General features: G+C 30.5%; 1 protein-coding gene across 3 annotated transcripts in view; it reads left to right on the forward strand.

Moving 5' to 3' along the window:
• The first annotated feature begins 637 nt into the window (after positions 1–637).
• Positions 638–14,153, forward strand: part of LOC113393260 (GATA-binding factor C-like) — an 84,239-nt gene continuing 70,723 nt past the window's right edge. The window contains exons 1-3 of one of the 3 annotated variants that reach the window (XM_026630050.2): positions 638–955; positions 5,478–5,572; positions 8,300–8,739. In XM_026630050.2, coding sequence (XP_026485835.1) covers positions 8,484–8,739 — 256 coding nt within the window. In that variant the 5' untranslated portion in view covers positions 638–955; positions 5,478–5,572; positions 8,300–8,483. The remainder of the gene's footprint in view (positions 956–5,477; positions 5,573–8,299; positions 8,740–14,153) is intronic. The other 2 variants (XM_026630052.2, XM_026630051.2) reach the window with 2 other exon arrangements.

The following is a 14,153-nucleotide window of genomic DNA, read 5'->3' on the forward strand; positions in this document are numbered from 1 at the left end:
TTGCTATATTTAAATTAATATTATATAATGTGCTCATAAATCTACCTACTCTACTTTTATTCTAGCCTTTTAAATGTTATTTATTACATTTTAAATAACATGTATCGAAATGTTAGCTTGGTTCAAAAATAAACAAGAAGATGATAAAGATACTAGTATTTTAGGTAGATAATACCTAATGATAAGCTCTACTTAGGTATTAAAAATAAAATCGGTTACAAACTTTTTATTTTATAGTGCTCTTTAAATTACAATTGAAGTGTCAGAATTCATTCAACGAAGTTTCCACAAGATCATAATATACTTATATAGTATACATAAAGTAGACTTGAAATTGTAAAGATGAGTTCTAATGTATTAATTAATCAGTAAATTTTTTTTTCAAATAAATAAACATGACCATTCATATTAACGAAACAAAGTCCTCTGTAATACGTCATCCATCACTCGCGGCGCGAGCGCGACTGACGCACACCACTGCACGCCCAAAAAGAGAAAAAGAAAATTTAAAAAGAGAACACTCCCATTGCAAGTCACGCCCTCAAACCGCCCGTGGAGGTTTCCACCAATGAGGTTGGATGTGTATCGCAGCGGCGGTTGTTACCGAGCGGAGCCGAGGGCGGCCGACGCGTTCACAACAAAAAGTCACACGACTGGTTTAGTGTCGGGTCGCGTCCCAACGACGCCGCTTCACGTGCTGCGGTCTGGCTTCACGCGCCTGCGCACTTACTGAACTATATTCAAAACATCTTTATATCTCCTTACTTAATCGTATATAGCTAAAGCAATAATTATTTTACACAAGTTGTGAGCTGTGCTAGATAATATACTTATTGAAAATGGACTCGACGGAATGGAGCGTATGATTTCAGTGTGTTTTTATATCGCAACGATAAAAGTGATTAGTGATAGTGAACGATATTTAAGTGATACGCATCTTACGAGGACAATTAAGGTATTTAATGGTGTTATGTTATAAATATTATTAGTTTTACATATTCAATCTTTGGTTAATACGTTAATATGTAGACTTTTCTTTATGAGGCTGCATTGACGTTACTGCATATGATTTGGACTAATACAGTAAATACCAATTGAAATGATAGAGTAAAAGCGCGGCTGATAACTCTACTAAGGTTTAAGAAATCCAGTGAAAAATACTAATAATAACCGAACTGTTTTTAACTATGACTAATCAAGTAAATATATTAATGTAAAAATTATGAAATAAAATACTAATAAGCTGTAATACCTACAAAAATATTTATCTATGTATCTATTTGATAAAAAAATTGGTTAGAAGAAAGTAAGACCCAAAAAGTCACCTGGAATATTAAAGCCGTCGGGACAAACATCTTCTGATAAGATCACGGTTTCATTATATTAAACAACCAACTTGTTATTAAATAAATAAATGAATAATGCCTATTAAATTTGCTTTTAATAAACTAATAATAAAAATAATAAAATTAGCATTTACGGTAGAGTCGTTTCTTTGATTAAATTTATAATAAAAATAGTTATTTTAGGGAGAAAATATTTATTCTAATAACTGAATGATAATGATGTTTCTAATACATAAGTACATAAAAAAAACATTTTGGCGATTTTATTTATTGAAACTGTATATATTATATTGTATGTCTTTTTTATAATTGTAATATTATTTGAAATTAGTAGCAGTATGTCAAATAAGATTTTTCACATTTGCTAGGTATTATATAAAATTTCAATTTAAAATTATGAATTAAAATTGATGTATGAAAATTTATTGACTTTATGTTAGATAGAGTCCAAGAGTATCTACAGTTACTACCTAATTATAAAAATATATGTATTCTTGGCGAGAAGATACCTTCTTATTTATTAAATTTTGACTGTTGTTGTTTTTAAATAATTATGCGATCTGTATTTCTAAAAATAATCCATTAAATAAAATATATTTTTTTTAAAAATAAACATGAAATTATTACATTGAACTTAGTATTTTTTATAGGCAATTTATTTTTGAATTTCGAAGCATTGCTCTTAAGTATTCAGAAGTAGATCCGTCTTATACAAATACAGAAGTAACAACAAATCAATGTCAATGTCCCATCACTGTTTTCGTATCAACGTTCAGTTTTCGGACGTTACGATTGGCCGCCATGACAGTTCGCGTTCGAAATTTGAATGCGGGCCGAGATGCGCAAAGGCTGCCATCGATTAGGCTTCGATAAGCTTTATATGTGTGTGTTACGTATATACAAGTTTCCGCCGGAGATACATGTAGGAGCATCCGGTTGCTTTGCTATTTTTTATAATAAATACTTGAGTAATAAAACCCTTAGAAAATTGAAATTTGGTCAGACAATGACGATTTCTTTCTAATAATCTACGTATGGAATTTGATTAGAATATATATAAACTTAATTGCGTATAGTCCACCAAGCATATATAACTATTACAGGAAATTAATGCAAATAAATTCGATAAATTAATTAAAGTATTGAAACATTTTGATTCGAGCCCGTCGTCCGCGGACGAAATCTATCGAAATAAAGCTAATATATATAAGATAAACGTCCTTTTATTACGATGATTTTATAGCTCATTAATTAACATTTAAATGCTTACAATAAAGTATATTGCTTATTTGCAATTATCGACACAGATTTGTATTAATAAAACACCATATAAAGCTTTTAATAAATATTTAATTATTAGTTATAATAAGTGACTATTCTATGTAAAATGTCGCCAAATTTAAATAAATTGTTTTGTTATATTTATATTGTGTTACAAATTATTATTATCTGCTAATGAATATTTAAATGGTGCGATAAGAGCCGATCAAATGGTTCAAACTGTTTTATGTTATATAGAAAAAATGAATCAAGTCCAATAAATTATTCAATCTGATCTTTATTTTAAAATGCATCGATCAAACCCTATCAGGTTAACGTCGAGGAAATAAAGTAAAATGGACTCGGATTCTATTCTCGGTCGAGATTAACTTGGAGACGGCTTAAACATTATTAGGGGTCCGTTGGCTATCATATTTATCATTCTAATATTTTGAAGTTTATATTTGATTCTCACGCAAAATTTTTTTTAATAGTTGGAGTTTTTTGTCTGAAAATTGCTTGAAGTAAGAAAATAACTTTGTTGCTTTATAGTACATCGGTCGAAAAGCACTTTCACACAGACTTCTTGTGTTTCACTAATCCTGTTAAAAGCGCATATTTCCATATATATTTTTTTTAAAATGCACTATACATGATACTTTTATTTATTAAAAAAAATGTCTATACAGAACCAGTTTATTAGTAAGCAGTCAAATTCAGATCAAAATTATTATCTCATAAACGAAGTAGAGTTTTAGAGAGCATTATTATAATCTTCTTTGTTTCGACATGTTAGGATTAAAATACTATTATTAAAGAGTTGAAAGTTTTATAAGTATCTGCCATTAATCAAATTCCTCCTCTTTTTTAATAGATCTTTGACATTTATTGTCAAAACACTACACAGCGTCACTACACGTAATCACTCATTGCAATTTTTTTTAAATTAAAAATGTTAAAATCATTTTATACATTTTATCTGTTTTGTAAAGGTTGTTTCACGTCACATCTCGATAAAGGGCCGGGGATTGTGTCGGACATTTTTTTTTTTGGCCTTACCGGCGGTCGGAGAGAAATCAATTATCTTAATTGGAAGTTAGCCTAATCTTAATAAGGTGCAGTGATAACCCAACGGGTGTAAGTCAACATGTTCATATTAATATTGTAACTCGTTTGGTAATGGCTTTCTGATTGGTGTTATGACTATATTGTTTATTGGCGTTATAATGGATGTATTAACTTTTAAATTTAATATTGTAGACTTAGCTTTATATTGCATCTGTTTTAAGACACAGAGTTTAATTTAGTTTATTCAAAATTTAAATTTGATGTTCTTTATTGATATTAACAAAAAATATATAAAACAAAATTAAGTAAATCATGTTAAATAATAGAGTTTTAAAATAATCATAGATATATATTTAAAATAAATAGGTCATTAATTTATAAATGTCAATCAACTTATAAGTAATCAAAGAAACCATTATATATGGTACAAAAAGTTTATTTAATAATGCATTGACATTATATTTACCTATTGTTCCACGTGTTCCATGTTTTGAGTTGATATGTTGGTATGTACGTGTGATCTGTCGTAAATAATGTGATACAATAAATATACATTGCATGTATTAAATACATATCTTATTTAGTTATGTTATAGTGTATTAAATTAATTCAAAGTAAAATACATTAAGTCTACACTTAAAGTTATGATCGTTTAGTATAGATATGCAGGTTTCTTTCGAAAACTGTGAATACATTTACTAAGTATAAAAATAACTAGTAATGTTATAATATATTATCAAAAATTAAGATTATATTTTATAAAAAATATAAGTAATTTAAATTGTAGCTTCAAGATATTTTAACTCATAGAAATGATTATCACATCCTAGAATAAAATTAGATATTCATTAAAATAAAAAATAAATACTACGTTTCGAATTTATAATTCAATACAAATTAATAAACGTATGTAATGCGTCAATTTTGAATAAAGTTTATTGAATTGGACTTTGGCTTATAGATATTTATGTCTAATTATATCATAAACTTAAAATTATTTGAAGTTAATTATTAAAGTCGACTAATACAATATTGTTTAGAATTATTTTATATAATAAGCCACAAAAAGGTAATGTTCTAATGAAATGGTTGGCAGACTTCTAATAATGCAAAGAATTCCAATATAAAAAAATCGTGACTTCACGATACATCTTCCCTTGTTTGAAACTCAAATATTTACCCCAAATTTAACAAGAACATTATGAAGTTAATTTAGTTTTATTTATTTTCTGAATGAGCTTCTATGAAATATTCCTGGAACTCACTACATTGATATGCCGTATCTATAATTATATATGTAACTAAAATGGACGAACCGATAAAAAAATAAAGTAAATAAATAAAAATTGTAACAATTTTTTTTCATGTAAAGCATGAAGTAACTAAGAATCTGAATATGTGAGCATAGCGTAAGTTTGTTAACACATTGACACTATATGAGTTTATATATCCTGTACGGAAGTCCGACGGCATTAACACGTCTGATTGTCTCTGACGAAAGTCAAGCTTTTGATAACGTATGCATATATTGAAACATATATAAAGAAAACATGTTTTATTTTCATTTATCTAATGTAATACCGAATCAAATAACGTTGTAGTTACATCATAAATTAGTAATATTATTAAATAAAACGTCTTGTTAATTAAAATATTTGATAGTATTACCTTGAATTATTAAAATCTAGTCCTTGTGAACTTATCTCCTTATCATATGATATTGCGAGGAAATCGTATAATATGGACGCAAATTGCGATAAATATGTGATTTCTATTTATTTATCTGCAAAATGATTTTTTCAGTCGATCGTCAGATAGCGCCTTCAGCGGTTGTGATAGATAGAAGATACCTAAGTAGTAAATACCAACTTTTGCCCTGATCACATCTTATCGTTCTGGTGAGAATTTGTTATGTTTTTTTTTTTATTATCGATTTACTATTACTTGTGAAAAGGTTGGATATGCTGTTTTGTAAATTTAAGTTTATTTTATTTATTTAGTTCTTACTTTGAAAACGAATCGTTTTGCTACAATTTAAATACAAATGATATTTAAATTTTGTAATCGTATATTTTTAAAAATGTATGCAACCACAAAAATCTAATTTGTCTTAATTAATTAAATAAAAAAGAAGCCAATTATTTTATTAATAGAAGTGTATATATTATATTTATATAGATCAAAATTTGATACTAATTTATGTAACAATTTTGCTCGCTCGAAATAGTGGAAAGACTTCTAACAATATTTCCCCGTGGCTGTTCAATTATATTTAAGTAGAAAGTAGGTAACTTAGTAAATTATTAGAACTACAATATTTATAATAAAGTCATAATTAATTATGTTTTTCATAAAACATATGCGGAATGATGTTTGATTGAGATGTAATTATGCACTATTAAAAAATGCGATTATTCTATTTTTATTAATATCAATATCAGCGGCAAGATCTAATCTTAAATCTTATCTCGATTGAAAAAATAAAACAAGTAGCTAATATTCAATATTAATATTTTTATTGATCAACAGATCCTTGAGATCCACTCAACATAATATATAAATGAATACAAGTACCTAATATTCAATATTAATATTTTTATTGATCAACAGATCCTTGAGACCTACTCAACATAATATATAAATTTGCTAATTAGTGTTCAACAAGCACTTGAATATGTTATATTGTACGTAATAAAATAATATCTTCATGTAGTTAATGCTTTTTCGTTTATGGAATTAAAAAAAAACTAGATTTTATCATTGCACTCTTCTATGAAACTCTATATCGGAACTATAAATTATTTACTAATCGGTTAATTTACAAATTAAAGAGATTAATTAAAATTTTATAATAATGTAAGTAATAGCTATAATTTAGGCTATTTATGGTGTTTTATGTGATGTTAAATGCGGCTTACATTTTCTTAGTCATTTGTCTATTAATGGTACCTATTAAGTATATAATACACTTGTAAATTAAAATACATTACATTTTAAATGTGTCTAGTTACTGTCTTAAAAAAGAATACAGATTTTAATAAAATTATTTCCCATTTAGGCCATTGTAATTATAATTAAAATTATTAGTTTAATATCTACTACTTTTATTACATCGTAGACATTCGGAAAATTAAAATTGATTTTGTTAATTATATTTATTTAACACTCTATATACATTGCAATGAGTTACATTAGTTATATTACGCCACTGTATAATTTATGTTTTAAATTTTTGTCGAAATATTATTCAAAATTAAGTTAATCATAATTATTATTAAAAAAGTATTTATTTTGTATGAAAATTTTAATAAATTTGGTATGACGGCATGAAGTAAACGCATGATCTTAAGATTTGCATTTACTTTATCTGTCTGACTCGTGCGTCAACGAGCACTTGAATGTTATCTGCTAAACGCCAGGCTTAAAGCCCTATTTGGGGGACGTTCACTTGACCTCGTCTTAATATTAAAAATAAAATATTTTTATTAGAATTCGCTATAGGATGTCCAATAAGTGTACTATATACAGGTTGTAGTGATGATACCCAAAGCGCTTGCATACACGGCCCTAATTATTGTAAAAAACGTTAGTTAAACAACAACATTTATAAAAGATTTACAAGTGCACGTATACCTAGGGGATTTGTTAAATACTTATATTGGCTTTGATTTACATTGTTCAGGCAAGTATCGTGTATTATTAATTTGGACATTGGATGCGATTAAATCTAATCGATTTTATCGTTTTCAATTTCTGACGTATCTTATCTTAATACAAATGAATAGACATGAGCGTAAGTGTTAGTACCTAATCGTTGCTTGAGTTTTTAGCATTATCAAGCGGATACGATTTGATTTTAGTTTTCATGTTGTAATTGTATGCATTCACTAAGTCCTATATTTATTTAGTATTTTAATCTTAAAATCGATTAATCTTTTAGATCGATGGCCTTATCTATATTAAGAATATTTTAATATCGTCGTCTGAAATGTATGCATTATATACAATGTAGAGTCAATTCATCAAATCAAGCAAATTCTTGTGCAGCTATCAGTTGGTTGAATAAATAAGTAGTTATTTATTCGCGAGGCGTTTCACATGACACCTACTGTGAGTTGTTTCATAGAAACCAAGATAAATATATATGAAGGTATTCCACACATGTCACTCTGTTACATTGAAAATTAGTCGATATAAAGAGAACATAAGACTCTGTATAGTAAGATTAAATAAATGCCTTTTGTGATGAAACGTTAAAGAATAATATTTCATATTAATTAAAAAAAAATTGAATATGTTAAATAGTATATTATATCCGCGGTAACTAGATACAACGTAGAGATATCTTCAGTGGGTTTAGTAGTAATAAAAATCAGTGCTCGGTTAGCTAACAACGCTTAATGCGCGGTTACACCTTATCGCAGCGTATCGAGTGTTGTTTGCGGTATATCAGTTAATCAAATTGGGAGCGTGTCGATATCGCATACGTCTTTCGATAGTGCACCATTTTTATCTTAATTGATTGTCACATTTTTGACATAATACTAGCTTATTATTTTAGTGATTTATTCCTTTGATGGTGCGAAAATAACCCGCTCATTTCTAATCGGTGTTCGTCTTTGCAGATACGGGTATGAGTGGCCGTCGAGTCGAGTGACGCGTGATCGTGTGGCTCTCGGGTTCGATGATGTCAAGACTGTACTGGGTTGCCTCTCAGTAAATAGGCCAACGCGAGCGTACATCGGGCGATTGACTTTTGAAATGCGGATAGGGGTGCGGACTTAAAGTGCGTGTATATAAAAGCGATGCATGGTTTGTGAGGTCGGAGCGGCGGTCATGGACATGAGCGGTGAGGGCGGCGGTGCGGGCGCGGGCGCAGGGGGCGCGCTTCAGCAGCGGTGGTACGACAGCCGCGTGAACGGCAGCCCTGCCGCCGGCGATGTCAGCTCCGAGACGAATGGAGACGGCTTCTTCCACTCGCCGCTGGAGGGCGGTCACCATAGCCGCGCCCGCTACTACCATCAGCAAATGCACGCCCCTTACTCTACAGCAGTCGGCTCGCATGGTAAGTCATATTTTTTTATTATTATTTTAAAACGAATATTTCGCACATATGTTTTATTAACTATGCATTTGTAATTCACACACATAAGATTAAACGATAATGTATTCATTTCTTAGACACCCTGTAAGTTTCCATTGTTTATAAAAATAATAATAAACTGGATTATATTTTTAAAGTTCTATTATCTTTATTAAGCAGGTAAGTAATAAATTACGCTCATTTAGATTAGCCAGCGAAAAATTTAGCAACTTTGAAGAAACAATTAAATACATTATATTCCACATAAAAACTGCCAGTATTTAAACCGTATTGCGGACAGAGAACGGTAGGCAGCCGTCTGTCGAACCTTATCGCTCATCAGACGATATCTCTCCAAAAACTCGACAATTAATTCAACGGGTCCGGCCAGTCAAAATCGCCATTCTGTAAGGTGACAGCTTAGGTAAACACGATCTAAAATGGGCTCCGACCGTAAAAGAAAAAAATCATTCCATACTTTTTGTTTTTGTCTTTTGAGGTTTAAATTTTATGGCCGCTATAAAGTTTTTCGTGGAGACAGGTGGCTCTTCTTTATAATTTAACTACTCGTCCGAACGCCCATACGATCTCACCTAGAGGGTCCGTAAAGGCTAGATTGGCATGCGGCTGATACTCTTTAATTTATTAAGCGGTGCGTCGGTAGTGATGTGACATTTAAGAAACTGTGTCACTTCTCAGAATCGGAACTGGGAATCGATTTTGTCGCGCTCACCCGACGCTGTAATGTGCCGTAGTTTATGTGAGCCCTCATTCGACTCAATTTTTAGCCCGTTTGTAAATTCACTCTCTTATCGTGTTATGTCCGCAGTGACGATGCGGCTCCTTGTCGCTTTGATTACATCTAAATTTTGTAAATTCATTTGTCGACAAAGGCGACGGTTGACTCGATTAGGTACTATAAAATTACGTGAAACATCGATAATCCTCTTTTTTTATTGGCCGTTCATTTACGCCACTGAAAATTCGAAAAAAATGCTTTAACATTTGAAAACTCTATTGAATTTCACTTAGTGCTTCCGAAGGTATTTGTTTTATTTATATGCTCTTTGTTCTGTCTTTTTCCGGCCGGTAAAAAAGTAATAAAACATATTTTTAAGTTGGCTGAGGTGTATATAAACTTGCTACGATGACAACCCGGATCGTTTTCACTTAACATTTTACGAGCGGCTCCGCGGTTCGCCCTCGCTCGCCCTCACTTGCCCGTCGCATAATTGTATTAACTTTATTTATTTAATAAACTTTAATGCCTTATTTTTTACATCATCTTACAATGGCGGGTTTCTTGCAACGTTCTTTATTCCCACAAACAAGGTTTTTTTCATAATTTTATTAATCTTTAACAAACATTTAATATAAATTGTAGATTCATATCATAAACTTATTTTTGTCACTTTATCAAATGTATTTAAACATACAAATAAAAATGTACGATGTATATCTCTTCAGATAAGGACGAAGGTGCGTGTTCGATAAAGCCTCGATATCATTTGTAAGAATTCTTAATATTATACAAGCTATAACCAAACTCTTTACCCAATCAATATAAGATCACAACTAGAGGCACTAAACGTGTGACAATAATAAAAAGTTTTTAAATGACAACCTTTCAGCATTTTATTTTATGAGCGTTACTTTTATTTATCGAGATATTAAAATCCCCGAAACATAAAAAGTATTTACTTAAATATAAACTATATATTTTTTAAGCCATTGAAATAAGTTTCTAGCTACACACAGTTTTTGTAATGGGTTCGTTGCAACGCGATACAGGGCAACCGATTTGACGCTCATCCAATAATTTATGGTTTGGCGACGCGATTGATGGCACGGATAAAATTATTTATTTCACACCGTTTTAGATTCATGGCTAGTGGCTTTTTCTTCTCCGAAATTTTTAATTAATAAATAAGCACCTAATGTCTTGTGAAACGCTTACTCGTCTCGTCTCGTCTCTATAAAAATGTAAAATACCGTTGAAAATCCAAGTCTTATTATGTTTATTAATTTGAATATTATGATCAACAAGAATGAAATTAAGAAGGTAGAGGGCAATGTATGCTTGTAATTTGACTCTGAAAGTATTATTAGTTTTGTGAATGTGAAGTTGAATTTGATTCATGAAAAACAATTAAAATTCCTGTGAAAATAGTTTAAAAACATAACAATGAGTCATTCATTGTTTTTTTTCTTATCTTCTAGATGTTTACGTGATGAGATCGAAGATAACTGAAACATTTTAAAACTTTCTCGTTCAAGACTAGGTTTTTGTAAGCAAATTCGATAAAGCTAGCCAAAACCTATTAAAATTGGCTCATACTAGAAATGGTATTTTAATGTTTTTTATATAAAAAATGAGGTATCTTAATTTTTTATTGAATTTTAATAAACAAATTACAACAGCTGGATCGTGATCCGATTAAATAGGAATGTAAAGTTTTTCTTGTAAACAAGCTTAAGTAGGTACAATTACAAATTCTTTATACTTAGAGATCGTAGTTAAGAATATTTTTTTATATACTAGATTGTTTTTTTTTTTTAATTTTTTAAGTAACTATACTTAGAAACAAGTAGTTTAAGATAACCATTCCAAATTTTTATTTTTACTTATTTGTTTGTACACCACAAGAGGAATAGTATCTATAGAAACATGCTTAGAATGAGTTAGACAGTGCCTAGTGCAAGTGTTTTGGCTAATTAAGCAATTTTCTAAACATAACACATTAAAATGAAAATTAAAATAATAAGACCATTACCTTATACCTTTTTTATTTCTTAACTGGATTATCTAATTAGTATATAATGTATGACGATACTTTTTCTAAACACAGACTGACATATGTATGTAAATTTTGTATTTATTTATGAATGCCCATTATAATTCAATTATTTATTTAAACTCGAAATAAATGTTATGTATATAACTACCTACTTATGTAGTTTACTTCAGAAATAGAAAAATGAATATTTTTATAAACGGTGTATTTATAAGTTCTAATATGTATAGCAGAGTAGTTAAATAACAGAGGCAAATTATATGATGCTTATTTTATTTGCAAAGGTAATAAAATTAATTTGTAGAATTGCCACAAGAATACCTCCTACCTATGTATAAAGATAAAGAGGCCTTCGTTCAGCATTTAGGTACATGTTTGAAGATGAGAAAAATTAAATACCTACTATCGAAGTGAGTGAGAAAACTGTAGTTATTTTGTTATTTTGATGTTTCGACAGCTTATTGATTTCACTGAATAACATTTTCTTCCCTACTTAATATAATTATCGTAGATAGAATTTACTATTTTGTAATGGGTACGAAATTGACTTTATATTATATACCTACCTTATTAAATATATTTCTTACCAATTCAGAAAATAATATCGTTACATTGATAATATATTTTTTATTTTTTAAAATATATTACCCGACTTGTATTTTTGAAAACCTGTAAAGTAGGTTTTATGCATGTAAGTATGATTTCTCTAAGAGTATCTATTATTTTTTTTAAATCGGTTTGGAGACTCTTAGCTTTTAAGAATATATATGTATGGATAAGTGAATGATAAATAACATATAAAGGTTCTTCTTAGTAAAATTTAAATACTATATTATTCATAGTTTGTTCCTACCGTATGTAAATACTTGTACTTACCTAAGTTATTGCGTTTCGTACGTACAAAAACAAGAAACACAGATAATAAAATGATGACAGGTCGTTTAATGTATATACATCATTTAAATATTTTATTATTTAGACGCTTAAAAAAAAGGAATATTTACTTTTTATTAAGACAACAAATATTCCATAAAAAACAAGTTTTTTAACGTACGACACATCTAGAAAAAATGTTATAGGGTAAGGTTGCCATATTGTAGGACTAATTTTAAATAGGTGTGGAACTTAAAGTAATTATATTATTTATAAAAAAAATATCTACTTATGGCTGATACAGCTAGGAATAATGTGTTTGTAGTGATATCAATTATTTCAAATAAACTTTTATCAAAAAAATATTAATACCTAATCTAATATTATGTTGAAATAGACATGGCATACACTGATGCTAGGGGACCACTACGATATCCAAGATCGTAATAAAGTCCATTCAAAACGCTGGTCCAAAGATAGCAATGTTTCCTTTTTTTTTTACGCTGGAAAAACGCATAACGCGTTTCCCTGCGTTGACCCTCTGCGATCTCCGCAGAAGAGCCTTGTTACGAGCGGTGAGCGAGTCCACTTAAATGGGTGCACCGTACAATGCCATAGAGCGCACCACGCCAGCATATAAACGCCGGCAAGGTGTTTCCGGTCCTCCTACGTTGGGTAGAAGGCGACCTAAGGTCGCAGCAGAGTTGATGAGCTTCGGGCTGAGTTGGACAAAATGGTGTCCGAAGCTCCATCTTCCGTCCAGGATGAGGCCCAGATACCTCATCTGGGCCTGCCCCTTAATCACCGTCTCCTGAACGGTGATAGACGCTCCTCGAGGGGGACCTCGGCGTGGACTGTGGAATAGGAAGGCCTCTGTTTTAGTTACAGAGACCCTCAAGCCCAGCATCCCGATTCGATCCACTGTGAGCGACACTCCGACCTCAGCTAGGCGAGCCGCCTCAGTAATGTTACCCTAGTTTTAATGATTAAAGTTTACAATTACATTATCTAAGAAAAAAATATACCAATAATCTGAATACCAATTACACGTTATACGACCAACATAGAGTTAGAAGTGCTTATGTGCCTCTATAGTATGCACGTCACTATGGTCGATGCGTGCTTTAGTACGTGTAGGTATGGTAGGTACCTATGACTATAAAGAGCGGGAGCAATTATTTAAATTGACATTAACGTGGCCACAAAAAGCCGTGAGTGAAGACATAATGCTCATAGTAACATGTTCCGAGTTACTCATACTAATTAAATTTATCAAAAACGGCAAGCGATTTTCAGAATCGTATAAAAAAAGTATGTTTCCATTGCCATTTACGCTTAACTACCAAAAAACATGGGCAAATTAAACAGCTGTCATTTGGACCACTGTTTAAGTAGAATGGTTATGAATGTTTACGTTTTTTACACAAATTTTCTGCGTGACACAAATACCAGCGTCATGTAAGAGATGATATAAAATATGATTCCAACATAAATTCATTAATACGTTATGTCAAACGACATTCTATGTTATGAGTTATGAGAAGATCAATACATTGTCCTGCCAGCCGTCCACCTGCCAACTGGTTGGACATCATTGTCTTTTTATAACCAATCCCTTAACAGACTAGATTTTTTTTCAATTACCCGTCTGGTGAAGTAAATGAATATGAAAGTGCCGGCCTCATCACTATACCAATTAAATTGACTAAACATTCGTTTTGCTCAAAT

Source organism: Vanessa tameamea, chromosome 6 (genome assembly GCF_037043105.1).
Source record: "Vanessa tameamea isolate UH-Manoa-2023 chromosome 6, ilVanTame1 primary haplotype, whole genome shotgun sequence".
In the NCBI taxonomy this organism is placed as follows: Eukaryota; Metazoa; Arthropoda; class Insecta; order Lepidoptera; family Nymphalidae; genus Vanessa; species Vanessa tameamea.